Below are 21,974 nucleotides of genomic sequence, written 5' to 3'. Positions count from 1 at the left end.
CTGCCTGTTTTTCTGGATGATCAAATCTGTGATTATTTCCAGAAGGAAACCATTGTAAGTTATAATAAGTATAAAGATGAAAGAGTGCTGCCGTATTCATTTTAAGAACTAAAGTGTCTGATTTTGTCTTTTGGAATGTTACGACAAAGGCTGTGTAGATGTCACAATGTGCATACTAAAACAAACATTAAGGAAGAATATGCAAACATATTGGTAGCTATGCTTTTTAATGAATTGATAGGGATTATTCAATCCTCTACAGATCCAAATTTGGCCCTGAAACATCTTTAGGATGAATCACTGCAAACATAAAGCCGTTCTTGGGGGACCCAGGTTATATGACCAGGGTCAAAGCACTATCAATTCACCAGTGCCTCCAATGTAATCCAGACAAAATATCTACCATGATCCACCCATTCACTCTATGTATACCATTGTAATTTCAAAACTTCAGATCAGGTATTAATCAGCTTGTAGTCAATAGTTCTGCAATAATTCATATCCTTGGCAGCTGCAACTTGACTACTGATTTGAAATGAGACAATGATCTAGTTTGGCCATGTTAACCAAGACAGTAAAAGAGGGGGTACACCAATATTAAACCTTTTCTTCCAGCCTCGTTGCACACCTTCCTGCCAAGTCCATAGAAACCGGGGCCGTTTTAGGTGCCTGCAAAAGATAAGATTGCCTCTCATGCACGCTATCTGCCAGGCATTTTGGCAGAAAACGCCCATTTTCAGGGTAGTTTTAGCCATGCTTATATATACATGTTAGACTTCAATAATTTTTACATGCTGGTATACAGGGAAAGGTGCTCAAGGGGTTTACTGCAGACAAAATTGAGGTCACTTGCTTTCTTAGCTCCAGGGGATGTGTCATTTTATTGCCGTTTATTACTTTTTCGGAAGTGAAGCTCCTTCAGTATTGCGCACGTCTGCTCCAAACAAACAATCACCTCACGCTTCGGTTAGTCAGAGACCCAGGGGGTAATGTTAGGGGTGCAGCAGCACAAGCAAACTTAAGTCCTGTTTCCCGTGGGTAGTGTCAACTAGCTCACCTTAACTTTTAAAGCGCAGTGGTCGTCGCGCTGCGTGTGCGCGATTTTTTTGTTGATAAACATAAAAGTTTGTAAACATAAAGTCTTCTCAACTTCAATCGGAGTGAGATGGGAGCGTTCCCCCACTTTGTTAAGGCCTTTGTAAGACTAAACATCATGCAATAGTAAAATATTAAGATCAGAAACGAACTTCAGTGGTGCATTTCTATCTATAAACTCATGTAAGGCTACGAACATTGACACAGTTTGCACATTATGTCGCTGAGTTTACTGCATGCAGTCACAGTGAACAAATGGGTTTGATCGCGCGGTCACGCTGGTTGTACACAATGCTATGTACAGCACGGAAAATGATCAACATTGTTTATATATATATATATATATATATATATTATATATATATATATATATATATATATATATATATATATATATATATATATATATATATATATATGAGACCAGCAAAAAGCACAATGCCTAACACAATAATTACACTCAAGACTATGATCGGCAAGCTAGAGTAGGACACGGGAGATACTGTTGCTTCGATAAGGGAGAAGGTCACCGCGTTGACGTACACGGATATATGAGAGAATCCGGTCCCACAACCAGCTGCACATTACAGCGGCCCCGCGACGACTTGGCCCACGATCCACTGTTGATCACCATTTCTTACTTCTTCTAGTAATACGTGGTAAGAAATAGTCAAATGACAGGACACAATAGAGAAAACGAGCGGGTTTTCGCGGCATTTGGCAGGAAAATTACACGGCTACACATAGGGATGTATTGAGAGATCATGTGCATGGTCATGGCAGAGATCCAACGACTAGCTAGTGCAGGCCTACTGGTGCTACGCAAACTTTGTTGTTGTACCTCCTGATTGCTGGGTAGGTCTGAACATGGAGGTAGTCTCTCTTTCTACCTCCATGGTCTGAATCCTCTTTCAAATGAGATAACCCCCACATAACAAGAAGACCTATGAAAGGTCCTTCGCTTGACTTGATACCTGTACTCGGAATTCTCGTTTGCACCCCAACGGGGTAAACTTCGTAGTGGAGTTGGATTCTTCACAGCTAAGTGTAGCACGCCTATACCGGGTTCTGTTGACACCGACGTTCATGCAGACAACGGAACAGATGTTTCTTGCTGCAGCGGGCATTGCTCTGCGAGCTGTAGATTTCTGTAGCTTGCATTTTTGTCAATTGTACTCCTGTTTGGCCTCTTGAAATGAAAGTTCTCGTCCTTGCTAGCGATGTTGTAGACCAGAGCCCGGTCATTGATAGTCTGTTGGCATATACACGCGTACGGGTAAGTGTTTAGCTCCATGGCTCGAGCGAGCCCCATTCAACTGATTCAAGAAAATCATGATCAAATGTGATCTCAATCCAGCGTGTAATTACTGTTCAATATTCAGCAGATATTTAACTTAGATTAATTGACCTTTTATTGCGTGTTAGATTTGGTAAGTTGGTATGCTTGTGACAAATCAGCCGCAATATCAGCGGCAATATCGCAAACATAATAATCAACCCGTAACCTCATGCGGCATTCTCGGATATGTTGTCAACAAGGGGGACCCCCTCAGGAACATGCGGCAGTTTAGCACAAAGGTATGTTTTAGCCATAGTTTTAACGATATAGCCCTGCCATTTAAGCAAAGCTTGCATGTACATACGGTACTTTAGCCAGTTCGGTAAAGAATTAGGGTAGGAGTATTACAATTCATTACCGGGTTAATTGTGTGGTCCTCGGTTACAGTAGGTACAGGTTTGTACCATCTTGACCTGGGCTGCTGCTGATGAGTGATAACCAGTCACCATGTCCAAGTTGCCAGTCACACTTTTGCGACACGCGAGTACAAGGCAATATGCTTCCACTGTTCTAGCTATTGACACTCCAATATAATGGCAATAATTGCATAGCAACACAGGCACTTGCAGCCACTGGAGTCGATGCATTCTGACGATGCAGAAGGCTGAGAGGTACAGCACTCGCTCCGTAGTATGATTCAGATATGGCTGCACTAAACACGGTTAGTATCATGGACCTAATGCAATCGGTCCTCCAAAAGGCACTGACATTCCCACCTGTCACGTAAATTGCCTTTCTGTACCATTTGCCTGCTACGCGAATTGCCCTGCCACTTTGCATAACAAAAGCAGTCCCTGCTCAGTGATGGAAAACCTGCAACATTGACCTCATGTTCCTTCTAGAACTTTCAGTACGCTCAGGCATAGCAACATATCACCAAGTGCTTGAAGACCTGTCGTTTCCTCCAAACCTCAGCCAATTACTGCAAAAAATGGAATTAATATCAAAAGCCATGTCGCTGAATGGCAAGGCCGATGAATGGCCAGTGAATGACGTTGAACTTGCAGAGCCCAAGTACAGTTTGAATACATCCGACACCAATTTATAATGGCTTTGCCAAGTCATTTATATCTGTTCCATTGCTAGAACAAATAAAGCTGTCTCGTTTAAAATATAGGTTGGCATTTTCTGTCAAGTGCGACTAAGTCAGTGATTTTCATATCGCACCATTGGCATCATCAGCCAAGTCGTTCTTAGGCCGTAGCCTTTTTTTTAGCAATCTTTAATTTAGTGCCAAGGAGCCATGTATGTCGAACTCTGCCAGAAGACGTCACCATGCATTCCTGCCAAGTACATTAAAAATACCGTTAAGGACAGTGTGCTCATATTTGGTTTGAATTGGTCCATCAAGAAATATTTAAACCTGAAAAACAAGAATGACAAAAGTAAATAAGGTCTGAAACTTTAGGTACTGGAGGTCAACTTTAGGAACACGCTTAGCAGAGGAATGTTTCAACACAGTCCTTCATGGTTTCAGCAGGTCTGCCAATATGTATCAGTTCATAAACAATGACAGAAAATGACTCAAGTCAATGGAGTAGGCTGTTCAGTCACTGCCACCACTCCAACACATACCGGTAAGAGGTACACTACTTTGGGTTACACACTACTTAAATAACAGGTCACAGTATGTTTTTTGTTGACGGATGTATGTCTCAACATTTACCAATTACATGTGGAGTACCCCAGGGCTCTGTACTTGGCCCTACACTATTTTTGATGTACATCAATGATCTTCCTAATTCTTCAAAATATTTTGACTTTAGGCTTTTTGCCGACGATTCCAACCTTTTCCACACTTTTCCATGTGAAACACGCACTGTAAATCTTTCTTTGTGGATGTACATTTACAAGACGTTGTTCAATGGTGCGATGCTAATACATTAAGCTGACAGTTAATATAAGTAAAACAAAGTATGTACTTTTTCACAGCAATCGTAACTCTGTAACACTACAAGGTAATTTATCTGTAAAGAATGTTATCATAGAAGAGGTTCTACAAGCATCTTTGGGGTTGTTTTTGATAAATATTTAACATGGATATTTCATGTTAATGAGATAATAATAGTATAAGAAAAAAGTAGGAATCATATTTAGGCTAAGAAATTATGTACCACAGCAAATTCTAGTGCTGCTGTACAAAGCTTTTATTGAACCAAATATTATGTATGGTCTTGAGGTATGGGAAAGTACATATCCATCATACTTACATCAGATTTTTATCACGAATAATTACGTTTTTAAGATTTCGAGAGTCTACTGCACCTTTATTCTTCAGACTAGGTATACTGGATGTCTATAAACTTCATAAATTACTTCTGGGAAAATTCATGTTTTATTTGCATCATCAAAATATACCACATAATTTGAGTGATTATTTTAGATTAGCTGATCATTGCTATGACGCTCGATTTAAACTAGGTCAAAACTTGCCTTTACCGAAAGTACGCACAACTGCAGGACAGTTTGCAATTTCATATATGGTGCCAAAGTCTGGAATAACCTACACAATATTGTCAAACAAAGTGCAACAAGAGATTTATTTATAAAATCATTAAGACAGCATCTCTTAAGTGAATACCAAGATCTGTGAATATTTATCTTTTTTTTTCATTTCAAATATAGAATTTTGATTAACAGTTGACATAATTAGCCTTTTAAAAACATAGGGCCAAAGTCCCTGAAGCTACTATAGACATGGATACAAAATTAAGTATTTCCTTACTGTATGAAATTATCTCACTAAGGTCATCCTACGGACAAGTAAACTAAATATTAAAGCTGTCTGACCAGCGGTTTTGAAAGAACAAGCAACTCAACAGTTGACAGAGCTCTGTTGAGTTATGTAGAGAATAACCTTTTGTGACACATGTATTGATGAAGAAGGTGGATATCTTTGATTAACATTGTGAGTTCTGTTTAATAAGTTGAGACTGTACATACTCAGAGAAAGCTTAGCACACTGAAGAGACAAAGGTTTGAAACTTAAGAAGTTCAAGGTCATCAAAAGCATTATAAGGAATCATGTTACACTTTCATTGCACTGTTTACACAGATTGCATAATTGCTATAAATAGCACATGAGGAATCTTTATACAGCCCAGCTTTACCATAAAAACCCTATCACTTTGACCACTCTTTTAATTGACCACTCTATTTTTTCCTCAAAAAGTAATTTTATTTTATCCTTACCAAGTCAACCATAAATGGAAATTAGAACTTTCTCTATCTCTATCTCTATCTCTATCTCTATTGACTATTTTGAGCAATTTCTTTTAGATAACATACAGGGCACAATAAATGACGGGTCAGAATATGTCAAAGTTGGGATTCAGGAAAGTTGCCTTTACATGTTTTAATCCTCCAAGATGGTAAGCATTTCACTATGAACTGTCAAAAAAAGTTGAACTTTCTGATAATTCTACACTAAAATTATTTTGGCTTTGATGATTTCCTGATTCAATTATTTAAAATCATATTAATTATTTTTTTCTAGGTGAATTGATAGGGTTTATACAGTACAAGAATTACATACAATGTAAGTCAAATTTTGACCAAAAATGACAAAAAAATTCCTTAAAAATACAGATTTGCATATTTCATCACAATTTGAACAAGTCTAAGTTGGGTTACCCCTAGGGACCTGTATACCGAATAACAAAGCTGTCTGACCAGCGGTTATGAAGAAGAAGATTTTTACCAAAAACACCTTTTTTGGCATTAATTTGCCTATTTTCAACAATATCAAAAAATTAAAAAAAAAGTTTCTCAAAATCGTATTTTCATCTACACAACAAATATCAAATCAGTAAGTACTGCGGTTCTCAAGATATTTGAGTGACGGACGCCTCACAAACGGACATACATACATACATACATACATACATACATACATACATACATACATACAGACTGACGCCGGACGGATACCCATCCCAATAGCTTCTATAGACTATAGTCTATAGTAGCTAACAAATATTGCAATGTAAATTTCATGAAATGGGACCAGGCTCGATTAGCTCTAGGCTATTATTCCTGGCTCCAACTTGCCTAATTCCTCGTCATTGTATACTTTGTTTACCTTGTATACTTATACTTATATTTGGAATTGGCAATAAAGTAAGTAAGTTAAAGGCATACAAATAGGGTATAGATCATAGAACCTCTGACACAGATGTGTAGGCTGTTTCAGTTAATACCACCACCATGGCACTCTGGCACATTTGCAGAATTTCCCCTTTTTCTTACCTTATTTGCATATTTTTGACACTGACATGTTCATTTGAACAAGTCACATCTCAACCCTGGGTCGACCTGTACACCAAATACTGAGATGGTAGGTGGCAGCGGTTTGCGAGCTCTTGCGTCGGACAGACATTCTGTACATACATACATACATACATATAGACATACAGACACCATCGACTCACCATATAAGCTCTTTTTGGTATTAATACACCTACCAAATATGAGCTAAAAATCCGTCAAAAACAGCCAGCCCATAAGGGGTGTGGGACCGGCGGATCCCCTTACCAAATTCTCGCCACAAAAGGTATAGCTTAGGTATCTCTTTGGTATACCAGAGGTATACCAAATCACTTCTGGTATACTGGTATACCAGATGTGTACCAATTTTCAAGGTTGATTTTTAATACTGTGTACCAAAGCTGTACCTCAGTAATCAAGTATAAATTAGGTATACCTAACATGTACCAGTTCATTTTAGGTAGGATACAGGTAGTACCTATTATGTACCTCTTCTACTATGTATAGTCAAGTTGAAGACTGGTATACCAGAAATGTACCAATCCATGACTTAGTATTTTTGATGCCATGCACTTATGCCAGTCTGCTTGTACAGTGCAGTCAAGTTGAAAACTCTTGTGACATATACCTGAAATGTCTCTGCCTGTTTGACTGATTCCTATTATTGCTGCAAATATGAAGTAACTGTATTTCATTACCAGGCAGTACAGTGTGTGACCGGTCATATTCAAGCAATGCAAAATTTATCTTTCATTTATATTCATTTATTTTTAAAAACCCAATAAACCACTTATTAATTAAATTGTAAACACAAATCTGCTCCTAAAAATCGATACAACTCAGCAACATTGCTATTTTAGGATGGGGGCTAGTGCATGTGTACCATAAATTCCCCATTGAAGGCCGCACCTCTAATTGAAGCCGCATCCTGACTTTGAAACATTGTCTTGGCTCATTGTTTGCCCATTTTGGGTTTTTGAATTGTACCACAATAAAAGCCGCACCCTTCTCTGAGCCCATCGTGAATGCGCGTGCTGAAATTCACACCAGCTTGCTTGCGTTACGTCATTGACTTGTGCTAATAATTGACAGGTGTCTTTCTTACAAGAAAAATACATAATAAAAAGTTCCTTTTTAACACTACTACCATTGTGCATTTTGTCATTGATAGTAACAAAAGTACAAACAATGCCGCATATATCGTACGTTTGTGTGTACAACAACACCACCTGCATCATATTGACATAAATGAACTGCCTATATATTGTACTGTGGCTGCTGAATGACCATGGTGGGTGCATCATAAGCTTGTACACGGTCTGTTTTTGATCATGAGAAAATAAAATTTGACCGCACAACAGTAAAAATACCAAGGGTCATTCACTTGCCTTTATTGCACTATCCAAGTATGAGCCACCGGTTTGGCAACACAAGACGGCTGTGAATCAAGGGGACCCATCTGCCATGGATGCTTAATTTATGCTAATTTTATGCACGATTTTCTTTTCAACACCATTCGATCTTCTATCGCTTTCAAAATCGACTTACACGTCCAAAGAAATTGATTGTACAATCTCTGAATACAGAAGTGACATTTTTGTGAAATTTCAGCGTCCAAAAACCCCTAAACTTGAAACAAAGACATCATGCATGCCACTAAGTGCATGCTGCTGGTCAACATGGCCGACCTTAGTGAGACTATTCTATTTAGGGGACGGGGGTGAGCAGGGTCAGAGAATCAAGAAAGTACTGGAAAAACGTGTCATTTTCCTTACGATGCTGTCAAGGGAACTCCAGTTTCCCATTGTTTTAACATCTTTTAATAGTTTCCTTATTATCTAAAAGGAATTTTACCAAGTTTAACGACCAAATACACTCTCCTAACGTTTCTATATTGGAGTTACACTAGGGTAGGGGCTTTTTATGCCGGTAAATTGTTCACGCAGAATTCATTGGTGCTAATTTGCATAACAATAACAATTGCCCCCGCAATGCTTGGTGAGCATGGAGAAAAATATTGAAACACAGGAAATGTACGTAATTGAAGCCGTACCCGGAATTCAGTGCGTGATCCCAGGGGTCCCTCAAAAATGTTTCTAATACAAGCCGCGGCTTCAATTGGGAATTTTACTGTAGTGACATTAACTATGTCATTTAATTTGGTTGAGTAAATCATGGTTTGATCAACAGCAGAATTTTTCGGAAAACAAATTATTAAAACAGGGACTTGTCTGTCTTGCAAGTCTAGCCCTGTAGTTTCTCATAATATTTTCACACCAAAATTATAATGCAGTTTCAAAGGAAAAGTGTTTAATTACGTTTATCTGTACGTACACCTCTTTGTAAATGAGCAGCAAGGACAGATAGTAGAGTTTTAATCAATACCACAAATTTGTACCTTAAAAATGTCGACAGACGAGAACTTTTCATTTAAGAAACAGACAAGTTAATGTCAATGCATTCAATGTCTAAAACAAGGACCCGTTACCTCCAAGCACAGCATGTGACTGCGGCCGTCCTACAACTCTGAGCAAAAGATCTGTACAGTCATTTTAGGATGCCCTTCATGGTAGTCTGCTGTCTCCTTGCAGCGATGTCCCTAACAAAATCTAGCCATCTGATGACATGGATTAAGGTGAAGGCTTTTATCTATGTTTTCAGTATCAGAGCTATTGCCGATCACACATTTGAGGTTTAGGATACTACATCCCGAGCTGCTAAACGAAAATCCAGTATGCTACTTTGCCAATGTCCAACGCGTTTTGATTTGCTGGCCCAGCTGTGAGCAGCCATCATGTTTACGCTCAGATCACGGGTTCATCAAGTTCAATTCGCGCATTGATATTGATTCTTCATGCTGAAAGAATTTTACTCTCTTCGTTAAGTCTTTCTATCATTCAAATCACCCATTTTTATTCATGTAATAAATTGATTGCTATATTTATATGAAACATAACAGATTTGTGCAGATGTAGAGTCAAGTCCATGCATTTAAAAATGGAACTATTTTATCGATCGCGTAATGATTATAGATAGCACTTCCATGAATGTCATGAGGCTCAATCGGCGCGAATTTAGATTTTAGTGTTGTCGGCTGTGTATTTGTGATCAGGGAGTTATCTGATGGACAAATTTGTGATCTTTCTATGGAATACCACCCAAATGATATCATAGTGTCGCAAAAACATGTATACAGTACCAGGAACTGACAGTGTTCAAAATTTGTGAACGCGAAAAGCAGTAAAATTTCCGACCATATTTTCTCATATATGACACACAACGGAGACTCGGAGAGACCTCGCTGCAAATTGGAACCGTCCAGTGTCTATCCTGCCAGCCGATCAGAATGTAAGTCAATGTGCTGTCTATTTGCACATCGCTATTATGTTCTGTAACCCTTGTATTGCTATGTTAAACAACAGATGCGTTTTGGTGAGTATACGGATTCATACAGAATTCATTTGTTTCACAACAGCTGTACATTGTCGCCATCATGTATGTAAACATGGTGCTCCTCCATTTCTAGCTCCTTGTAAACAGCATACTGCGAGTTGTTGCTGTCCATTTTAATCATTATTATAAATGATCATAATTATTTATGCATTTGGTTTCTCCGCTTCAATTTTTCAACTTGCTTTTGTCTCATTTTCAAATAATTACAGATTTCTTTCATCAAATTACGATGTTCACAGGTTTTGGTCAAACAAGAAAGACTACGTTACACTCTATCCTCAATGATTTGTATTTTTCAGAATGCATTGCTGGTACTGTAAACGGACAAGAAATACAGAGAGCAAGAAAGCCAAATCACAGCCTTTGACAGTAATATAAGTGTTACATGAAACTTCATATGTCAAATGAATGTCTTTTGAAGACACTTAAGTTGCATGAAATGAGCATGGCATATATAAAATAAATCATACCACAAATTGAATTTAACCTTTTTTTCTCTGTTGTCTTTTTAATAATACCTTTATTTGCTAATAGCATGGTTTCTTGTGATGCTGGTATTTCAAAGCTTAGTCAGATAAACATATCTTGTGCTGTCAACAATCTGTTAAATTTGTCAGCTTCTCATTCTCAATCATGTCATTATCGTTGGCATTGGCCAATTGTCTACAAAAGTGTTTTTACAACTTCTATGTGCTTATCATATGAACTGAATTAATTATTGTAAGAGAAGAGAAAAAATGTTGAAACTTATGGTACAATGCATAAATTTTGCTGTCACTTGAGTAATGTTGTTTCTTTGGTTTTCAGCATCTCTGGTTTTTCCGGTAAAGAGTCAGATCCGATCCATCTCAGGACACTTGCATACCAAAGTAGGTAATACCAGAAGTAAACCCCACAAAAACAAATGGGTATAATTTAGGTAAATACCTGAAATTTACCTATTTTGTTTACATAGTTGAGATCATCTGAACAACTATGTAAACAAAATAGGTACATTGCAGGTATAATACTAAATTATGCCTATTTTGTTTTGGTAAGGTATATTTCTGGTATACCTATTTTGGGACGCACGCGTCCAAATCTGGACAACTGCAGGTATACCTACATTGTACCTGTTTGATATACCTGAGGTACACCTGTGGTTTAAAAAAGAGCCTACCTCAGGTAGTCCAGATTTGGACACTTTTGCAAAAATAGGTATATCTGAGGTATACCTATTTTTGGCAAAAGTGTCCAAATCTGGACTACCCGAGGTAGGTTTTTTAAACCAAAGGTATACCTCAGGTATACCATAACTGTACCTACTTGGTCTGAAAAAGTATACCTCAGGTATGTTTTTATTGTACCAGAATTTGGTAAAGGTAGGTTTCTGCACCTTCCCTGTGACATTCGACTCCTGCGAACCCATTTCGAGAGGTAAATGCGTCCCTCGTCAGAAAACCTGTCCTTATATAACCTGGAAATGCACAAGTGACTAAGCTACACGCAGTGCCATCGACTTGGCAGGAAACGGGGTACTGAAAACGGGCCCGATTTAGACTGCCTTTGCAGGGTAACGGCCGCCGGTATTCAGATTCTGGCTACACCCAATTTCGACTCAATTTTCACCGACTTGGCAGGAAGAGGGTTAAAGGTAGCATTCAGAGGCTCCCTAACACAGGTTAAGCACAAAGAAATGACACCGGAACAGGTTTGGCTGAAATTTTCAGGCGAGAGCACATCCAGCTTAATTTAAATTTAGCTTAACATTTTTCTGTGTTTTTGTTGTGGGGCTGCCACTGCAGTGCCACTTCACTGAAGCATGACATCTTTTTTCCCCTATGATGATAATGGCGAATGGTGGATGGGAATTTAATGAAATGACCCTCATATCAGTACAATAAGAGCTGAAATGGCAGAGATGAAGTTACGTGTGACTGGGAGTATATGTGGTGGAGAGATACAAACTTCAAGGTACATAACCATGTTAACCAATTGGTGCTATGCCTGGCATGTGTTGCTTGTATGCTTGATGGCAATGTGAGTGAGAGGAGGGAGTGATCGTGATTGTATAATGAGGCGTTGCATAATCATAGACAGGGTGATGAGATGACTCTGCAGGGAATATGGCCTACATTAAGTAGTGGACTTGGCATAGATTTCATGCCCTTTTCATGTTAATACTAGTGCCTGCCTTCCAATATTTGAAAAACATGTTGTGTAAGGCTATTTCAAGAAATACAATGTATTATTTCTTTGTTTTTAAAGCGCAGCCGGGTCGTCGCGCTGTGCACGCTCATGAGGGGGTCCCCCTGTTGAAAACATATCAAGAATGCTGCACTGGGTTACGGGTTGATTATTACGTTTGCGATATTGCTGCTTGTTAAAATGGCGGCTGATCTGTCACAAGCATACCAGCTTACCAAATCTGACACGCAATAAAGGGTCCATTAATCTAATGTTAAATATCTGCTGAATATTGAACAGTAATTAAACGCTGGATTGAGATCACATTTGTTAATTATTTCTTTGAATCAGTTGAATGGGGCTCAGCTATTGTTATCGCTTGAGCCATGGAGCTAAACACCCGTACGCATGTATATGCAACAGACATCAATGACCGGGCTCTAGTCTACGACATTGCTAGCAAGGACTGGAGCTTTCATTTCAAGATGCACAACAGGAGTACAATTGAAAATAACGCAAGCTACAGAAATCTACAGCTCGCAGAGCAATGCCCGCTAGAGCAAGAAGCATCTGTTCCATGGTCTGCATGAATGTCCGTGTCAAGAGAACCGGGTATATGGCGCACTACACTCGGCTGTGGAGAATCCAACTCCACTACGAAGTTGACCCCCGTGGGGGGGGGGGGGGGGTGCAAACGAGAATTCCAAGTACAGGTATCAAGTCAAGCTTGTTATGTGGGAGTTATCTCATTGAAAGAGGATTCAGACCTACCTGGCAATCAGGAGGTACAACAACGGAGTTAAATGCGTAGCATCGGTAGGCCTACACTACAGCTAGCCGTTGGATCACTGCCATGATCATGAACAGGATCTTTTGATACGTCCCTATGTGTAGCCATGCAAATTTCCTGCCAAATGCCGAAAAAATCCACTCGATTTGTCTATTGTTTACTGTCATTTGACTATTTCTTGCCACGTATTACTAGAAGAAGTTAGAAATGGTGATCAACAGTGGGTTGCAGGCCAAGTCAATGCGGGGCCAGTACGTTGTGGGACTGTATTCTCTTATATCCGTGTATGTCAACGCGATGACCGTGTCCCTTATCGAAGCAACAGCATCTCCTGTGTCTGCTCTGGCTTGCCAGCCAGGTCTTGAGTGTAATTTTTGTGTTAGGCATTGTGCTTGTTGCTGATCTACATATATATACAATGTTGATTATTTTAGTGATGTATTTATACTGTACTGTACATATCGCTTTGTGTACAACCAGCGTGACCGCACGCGATCAAACCCATTTGTTCACTGTGACTGCAGTAAACTCAGCGACATAATGTGCAGAGTGTCTCAATGTTCGTAGCCTTACATGAGTTTATAGATAGAAATACACCACTGAAGTTCGTTTCCAATCTTAATATTTTACCATTGCAGGATGTTGAGTCTTACAAAGGCGTTAACAAGGTGAGGGACCACTCCCATCTCACTCCGATTGAAGTTGAGAAGACTTATATTTATAAAAATTTAATATGTATCAAAAAAAAAAATCGCGTACGCACAGCGCTACGACCACTGCGCTTTATCTTTTCGCTGGTTTCATTTGTTAGTCCCCACGGAGACTGTCTGGGGGGACTTACAGCATGGTCATGTCCATGCGTGCCTCCGTTCGTGCGGCCGTCTGTGCATCCGTCCGTCCGTCCGTTCACACAGATATCTCAAAGATTCCTGCAGCGATTTCATTCAACTTGGTACCAGGATTACTTCATATGTCATACAGATGAATGTTGATTTGTTTTGTGATACCATCCAATTTGGCTGCTATGCGGCCATTTTGTTTTGATTTTTTCATGTACAAAGCCGTAACTCAGGCATATCTCAACCGATTTTATTTAAAGTTGGTACAAGGACATTGACCTATGTCATACATATGCACATTGATTTGTTTTGTGGTGATACGATCCAATAAGGCAGCCATGTGGCCATTTTATTTCGATTTTTTCATGTCCTGAAGTACAACTCAGACATGTATGAAGCGAATTTATTCAAAAGTATTTTTATCACAGGCCTATCATCTCTGAGGACCTATAATCAAAGTACCCATTAACAAGTGGGGACTGTGTCATCAACGATGACTTGTTCTTTTTATAATAGCTGTAGGCGGCCTTGCAAGCAGTTTAATAATAGAGCAGAGTGTTTCTTTTCTTTGTTCAAGATACTGATTTTGATTGGGTAAAAGCGGCTTTCAAAATTTGTGCTTTCCTTTGCTGGATGATTAGGATGATGTTCATATTTGCATTAGACTTTTTAAACATATTTTTGATTTATTATCTTGTCTAAAAATTGGCTTTTTCTGGTCAGCAGGACAACGTCCCACAAAGTCTTATCTGGTGAGAAAATGAGAAAGTAGATCTGCTATGTGATCAACAATGACGGTAAGTACATCTGATTCAATGCATTAATAACTTACCTTCTTTCAATTCCCTCCTTACTTCAACTACACTTGAACTAGGATTATCCAGGTCACTTTCCATCATTTTTTTGAAGTCTATCTTGTACTGTCCTTCTTCTATGTTTAATGTAATATCACTTTTGTTGTGTTGGAAAGCTCTTTCTATGATCCCAGTTGTCAGAAGGTCATACTCTTCAAACTCCTCTTTTTCATTCAAGAATAACCATCTCACATTCTTGGCAAACAGCTTTGCCTCACGTTCTTGCCTCTCCTCATCATGAATTCTTTCAAGAAGCCCGTTAACCTCCTTGTGAACTGTCATAACATCCATTGGACCACCTTGTATGTGGAGCCTGGTCACTGAACCAGTGTCCACCATATAAACTTTCACCTAAATTTGGAAGACCAATTAACAATCTTAACAAGAGTCCTGAAGCAAGGCAAGTGGCAAGACCAGTGTCCAAACTGTTTTTTTTTTGATAAAAACATAAAATAACAGAGTGTCAATATCTACTTGTACAGTTGTGGTAGCAATAGTTTAAATTTCACACTTCTTTCTGAACAAGAGGTGAGTTTACAGTCTGAAATTCAAAGTGTGTATAAGTGTCTACAGTCAACAATTCACATATATCTAATGCGATCCATATATTCAAGAAAAAAGGAACATCATGTTTCTCATGTGTGTTCTGAAAGCTGTTAAAGAGGGTTTAACAATTAGTGTCTTAAAACTGTAAATTGTAAAGTGCTGCTACTCACATTCAAGCTATCTGCTAAAGTGTTTAGATTTGACATATCTTCTTTGGATAGTTTTCTAACACTTGTGTCATCAACAACCTACAAGAGTATAAAATGATTATTTAAGAGATGTTTTCTGCTATATGAAAAGCATCATCTTTCTGAGCTGCTTAAAACCAGACAAAGATTGATGGTACGGTGTATATGCAAGGATTAGTGGTAGTCTATTCCGATAAAAAAAGAGTTGGCTCGACAATCATGGATATACACTCTTATCACAGGAATAAAATAAAATGATATGTGAACTATGTAAAATAAAAAATTGTCTTGCAATTTCAAAATATGCATATTATTTGGTTATAACAATCTCATACCACATCTGAAAATTCTTGATCCATTGTTGCTTCAAGATGTTTTATGGCGCCATTGATATTCTGTTGTGATCCAGCATATATATCTAAAACAATGGTGTTGAATTGTTTGCGAAGCACTGTCTGTTCTTCCTTGTCTGGTCCCATAAATGCCTGTCTTATTGTAGATCCAACAGCACCTACAAGTGAGAGGCATATATGCAAGAGACAAATATTTCATTCAACCTTCTTGCAAAAACATCTGAAATTATGTATATCCATATAATTGTAATGCTTAGATTTTGTAAAATTACATATTGAAAAAATATGTATTTTGGCAACTGCTATAGGTTCATTTATGCATGTGTACGCGTGTATACCACATAATAAATGTACCAGTACAATATAAGCTGGGAATGTAATTATGTTCATAAATTTATATTCATATGGTACACTTTAAATACACAATGTATTGGCAACAGACGGTATGATACAATACAGTTGATTTTCGATCGGATTCGAACTCAAAACATACCACATCGAACAGTCTGTATCTGAGAAACAGTATTCTGTAATATGTAAACTAAAGAACCTTGCTTATACAAATTCCTAATTAAGGTTTCCCACTTCTAAGCAAAAAGTCTAATGACAAAGACTTATTGGTCATTTGTACGCAGAGCGCTTCACAGAACAGTGCTTTCATAATGGATGCCTGCCTTCTGTGAAGTTTTCTGCTTGTAATGAACCACAGCAGAAATGTTCTCAGCTTGCTTTCAGCTATTAGGTCCTCTTTCCCTTTAAGTAGATTTGCTGCTCTATTTTTTGCATGAGGAGTTTTGGGTGATGCCTTTCGCTAGACTGCACGTGCCTTTTGATTTTTCAGAATTTTTCTTGCTGCCTAGTAACATGACTTCTGATCCAGTTGTTCATCCTCCCACTCTTCATAGGAAGGTTTCGGGGTCTTTGCTGTCTTCTCCAATTCAGTGTCTTCTTAAGGATAGTCTGTTTTTTTCTATGTTATGGACTTTTCTCTGCGTTAACAGCATGCTGTCTGTATTGGGGCCTCTTGTCCTGTTGTTATCAATTTGCCAAGAGTTGATTCTGACTTTTGACAAGCACCAAATTTAGGATGTTCTTGTTTGTACCATCTTCAACACTTCCTTGTGTATTTCATCTTCAATTTGTGCTTGTACATGGTCAAGAGTGGATTTGTGTGGGCAAATTAAGTGGCATAGCATCTGCATCAGATCCAAGTAGGGCAGCCATATATATTGCATGTGTCAGGTTCTTTTCCAGTTGGTGCGGACCCCATCTTGGATTTAGATTTCGGCTTGGTTCATCCTGTTTCAACTGCCTTAGTTCCCAGATACAGGACCGACCCTGCAGTTAGTGGATCTGCTCATAGCTGGTGGCTCTACCTCATGTCAGCAGGGGTCTGTATGGGGCCCTGCTCCTTTGAGGTCACATATCAGACATCTTTTATAGCATTGGCTGGGAGACATCCTTTATGCTGCAGTCTGCCTCCAGAGCTATCCAAGCATCTTCCCCAATATTTTGGGAAGATCTTGGTATGACAAAGGGTAGATTCTATATCCCCTTCAAACTCCTTGTCATTTGAGGCTTTTGGCTCCTTTGATCCTCTCTAGGGACAGACAGTACATGTATTTCTGCTTTTGCTTGATAATTAGGGTTTGCCTGAGAAGTCTTCCTTCAGGAATGCAATTTTTGGGCTTACAAAGTTTGCTTAGCGAATAAATAATTGTTTCTCCTCCCCATCTGTCCTTAGAGCACTGAAAGTACCACTTACGGTTCTAACAGGTATCCACCCATATAGTTACAGTTAACCCGATTGAAAATACGGTATTATGGCTGGGCAAGGGCTGGGTTACAAGCAGATATTCGTCACCATGAGCACCTCAGTGGCAATCATAGAGCAGGTCTGTTAAATCTGGAACTGCAAAATCCTTGCAGACTCAAGACAGAGAATCTGGGCACAATGCCATGACTCAGAGTCCTCAGCTGAGGAACCAGCTGACCTTTTTTAATGCCCTTTTGTAATTAGTATGGTGACGTACATTGGTTTTTTGTTTTCACCACCATGGAACTCATTTTCGGCCATTAAGACCCATCTGTATTGCAGTATTTTTAATCAAAGACCTATAATTAAGGAAGAGGACTCTTTCCTCTCAGAGGACTTGTAATTAAAGTACCCTTTAAAACAAGTGGGGACTGTGTCATTGTCAATGACTTGTTAATTGATGAATTGTCCTCACAGATTGCAAGTTTTTGGCCATACATACGTTTACCAGGAAGTGTTTCTTCTGATTTTGGTATGAGTAAATATGTGGCTGTCACCTTTTGTAGAACTCAATATGCTGGAGAACTGCTTTGAATTGTTGAAAATCTGGTGCCTACTCGCACTGGTCTATCACCGGCTGTCAGGGAGCCTGTTCTCTCATACTTACAGCAGATACCTCACTGCATCGTATTGCCCATTCTTTTTGAACAAATCGCATGAATCACTAATGTTAGGGTATGTATTCATGTAGCTGCGCCAATGAGGAGACAATCCCTGTTTAACCATCAGGTCAAGACCACAACCAGACACAGGATGTCAGAGATAAACGTCGAACTTTATTACGACTGGTACAAGACTAACACAACTACAACATGGCGATGCGGAGAGAGGGAGAGAGGACAGCATGCACAGAACAACTAGTCCAACAAAGTGCCCATCGCGAGAGGGCGATATTACAATGCACAACACATAGTGGCGCGACCACTTTTTCCTCAAAATAAGAAGTCCGCAAGCCTGGAAAAGAACAAAGAACTAAACTACTAACAACATCGGTCAACTGTCTCAGAACGCAAGAGGGGAACGCAAAGACTATTGCCTCAAACTGTCTAAAAGTTCAGAATAAAGTCACTTAAGTGTCTTGGGAGCTTGCGCTCACGGGAAGATCGTCTACTGTCCTTGGCATCACTGGGAGCGTTAGCACTGGGACTGTCAACTGGATGTGGCCGTGGAACATCCCACCGCTGCCACCACGCCAATGAGGAGACAATCCCTGTTTAACCATCAGGTCAAGACCACAACCAGACACAGGATGTCGGAGATAAACGTCGAACTTTATTACGACTGGTACAAGACTAACACAACTACAACATGGCGATGCGGAGAGAGAGAGAAGAGAGCATGCGCAGAACAACTAGTCCAACAAAGTGCCCATCGCGAGAGGGCGATATAACAATGCAACAACACATAGTGGCGCTGGGAATTATAATGTTCACGTATGTCAAGATTGTGCACACAGTCAGCTCCACAGTACCTACCAAGAGACCAGATATGAACTGAAAATGCTCACGTGTTTCATTATAAATTGCAGTTTCTAGTTATGTGTAAATTTGAACTTTTGCCACATGTTTGCAACTTCATTGATAGTATTTTTTTTTTTTTGTATTTAAAATTGTTTTATTGGTAACATTTTTTTAGTAACATGAACTTAAGATAAAAATGAAGTACAGTGCTTAGTTATCTACAATTTTGTGTAAAATTGAAATCCATTTGTTGCAATGTCTCTCTAATTTGTCTTTTTCCAGAGCTATTTCGTACTCTAGATGGTAGTTGAATTTCACTTGCAACATAAAAGCTGCAAAGTGTGGTTTACTCTGTTTCATTTTCATGGCATAGATGTGTCTTTTGGCTAACAGTAGCAAGTGATTATGAATGTCAGAGTAACCGTCAACGCCAAAGAGCACTTCATTTAAGTTATGTCTCGTGAACAAACTGAGAGATGCCTCGAAAAATGTGTGAAACTCGTTCCAGAAGGTCTCAGTGAATTTACAGGTGTAGAAAAGATGATCTAGTGTCTCGTTGCTGTTTTGGCAGAATGAACAGAGCGGTGATTGGTCCATGCCTCTTCTAGATAAATCGTAGTTTGTGTATAGAATATGATGAAGAAGTTTGAACTGGAATTCACGTGTTTTTGTGTCTATGGCTACCTTAAATGGTAGACTATATATGGGAGACCATGGTCCAGTAAAGTCATATTCTCTTTCATAATATCGTTCATTAATTGGACTTAGTTCCTCTTTACTGTAAATGGCGTTTCTGATGCTCTCCCTGGTAACTTTGTGGGAGGGTCGAAAGTTACAATTAAAAAACACATATTCATATTCATCTTTAAACACCGGTTCAACCAGCAATGGCTCCGGCCACCTAACTCTGAGACATGTGATTGCTCCATAAAGAAGGAGGACTTCGTTCCCTTGGAGGTTTTTGTTGGTTAATTTTTCCCATGACAGATACCCCTCCTCGGTAAGTAAATCGAATATACATTCAAACCCTTTCTGTCTTAGCTTTGGATTATAGACAGAATGCCCTCCAATTAGAACATTTCTGTTGTTCCAAATTGTTTGACAAGTAATGTCAATCTCAGAGTCATTGACCTCAACATTGCAGACCGACCAGGATTCAAGCATTTCTGGTAGAATCTCGGTAGGGGCAGACTGAGTGAGTTAAAATCGAAGTTACACTTGAATAGGTACTTTCCACCCACAGATTTTAGGCGATGGTCTAGAAAGAGTTTCCAGGGGTGTTCTATGTTTTCATCTAAATACCTTTTAATAAGGTTTATACGCATAAGCTTGTGTGTAGTTTTCACATCGGGAGCCTTTAAGCCCCCCTCGGAAACCCCTCTGACCATTACCTTTCTGGTTATTCTATCTTTCCCATTCCAGAGGAAATTGAAGATAAGCTGTTCAAATCTCTTAAGAATTTCAGGTGTTATTGTGGTCATTCTCATGACATAATTAAGTTGTGATAGGGCGAATGTTTTCAAAATCTGAACTTTGCCCATGAGTGTCAGGGATCTCTTTTTCCATGTTCCCAGAGTTCCTTCGATCTGCTTGAGTGGTGTTGCATAATTGAGAGTGGTGTTAACTCTTGGTTATACGAAATGTAAATTCCTGCAATTTTGATTGGTGAAGTCGGCCATTTGATGCCAAATGGTTTTTTCTTACGTCTCTTTCCACTTACCAAGCCAAATAGCTTCCGTTTTAGTAGGGTTGACCATCAAGCCTGAGAGTGAGTGGAACTCGTGCAACATTTCAAATATTCTCTGACATGACTGTTCATCTGTTACAAAGGTCGTCAGGGTCATCCGCAAATGCGGCATATTTGCATTCACCTATTCCTGACCTGATACCCTTGACATTGGCGTCATCATTCAAGTTAATTAAGAATATTTCTAGCGCAAGGATGAACAAATAGGGTGACAATGGATCTCCTTGTCTCACCCCCCTTTCAATGTTAAAATATCCGGTACTGAAACCATTGTTCATAACGCAACTGCTCAAGTCTGTGTAAAATGTAATGAACCATTGTTTAAAGAGTGGGCCAAACCCGTATGTATTTAAACATTCCATAATGTAATCCCATTCTAAACTGTCGAAGGCTTTCTCAAAGTCTATGGCAAGCAGTATTCCCGGGAGGTTGTTTTCGTCTGTATGCCAGAGAATTTCCTCTATCAGCCTGATGTAGTCACTTATATCCCTGTCTTTGACAAAGGCACTCTGCTGGCATTAATGAGGCTAGGCAAACATTTTTCAGACTTCATTGATAGTATTATGATCAACATAATGAACAATATTCACCACAGATTAATTCTGGAAGGCCATGAAGTATGCAAATATGTAAGTAGCTGAAATAAAAATATTAAATTTCTTTGACTGCTGTCATTGTATCACCACTTTATATAGCAATAGACATCAAATCAGGTCCAATAATCGTTATCATTCAAGGTAACTATGAAATTTACCAGGTCCAAGGAACATATTGAAAATGAATGACAAAGGCAATGGGGTCATCTTGAACCACAAATAGTGTTGGTACCAGGTGTCCGGAATGGACATATAGCAAGTGTAATTACCTTTGGCCAAGTCCTTCAAGCCAAACATGCAATACTGTGAAAGCTCATTTATAAGAATCGCAATCATACCAATCCATAATCCGATAACACTAGGTCAGAATTTGTAAGACAATAGTTGTAAAAATAGACACAAAACAGCACAGAACGGACAGTAAATAGACGGTACACAAACAAAGTCAAAGTCATGAAAGAAAGAT

General features: G+C 39.0%; 2 protein-coding genes across 2 annotated transcripts in view; both read right to left on the bottom strand.

The window, feature by feature from the left end:
• The window catches only part of LOC139120345 (protein mono-ADP-ribosyltransferase PARP14-like), a 259,128-nt gene that overhangs the window by 162,656 nt on the left and 74,498 nt on the right, over positions 1 to 21,974 (bottom strand). The window lies entirely within an intron of this gene.
• LOC139119533 (protein mono-ADP-ribosyltransferase PARP14-like) overlaps positions 1 to 21,974 on the bottom strand; it is a 41,454-nt gene that overhangs the window by 9,278 nt on the left and 10,202 nt on the right. The window contains exons 4-6 of the mRNA XM_070683375.1: positions 15,872 to 16,047; positions 15,519 to 15,596; positions 14,781 to 15,153 (exon numbers count right to left, since the gene is read on the bottom strand). Coding sequence (XP_070539476.1) covers positions 14,781 to 15,153; positions 15,519 to 15,596; positions 15,872 to 16,047 — 627 coding nt within the window. The remainder of the gene's footprint in view (positions 1 to 14,780; positions 15,154 to 15,518; positions 15,597 to 15,871; positions 16,048 to 21,974) is intronic.

This window comes from Ptychodera flava, chromosome 20 (genome assembly GCF_041260155.1).
Source record: "Ptychodera flava strain L36383 chromosome 20, AS_Pfla_20210202, whole genome shotgun sequence".
In the NCBI taxonomy this organism is placed as follows: Eukaryota; Metazoa; Hemichordata; class Enteropneusta; family Ptychoderidae; genus Ptychodera; species Ptychodera flava.
Note: the sequence above shows the minus strand (reverse complement) of the source record. Positions and strands in the feature narration are given on the sequence as shown.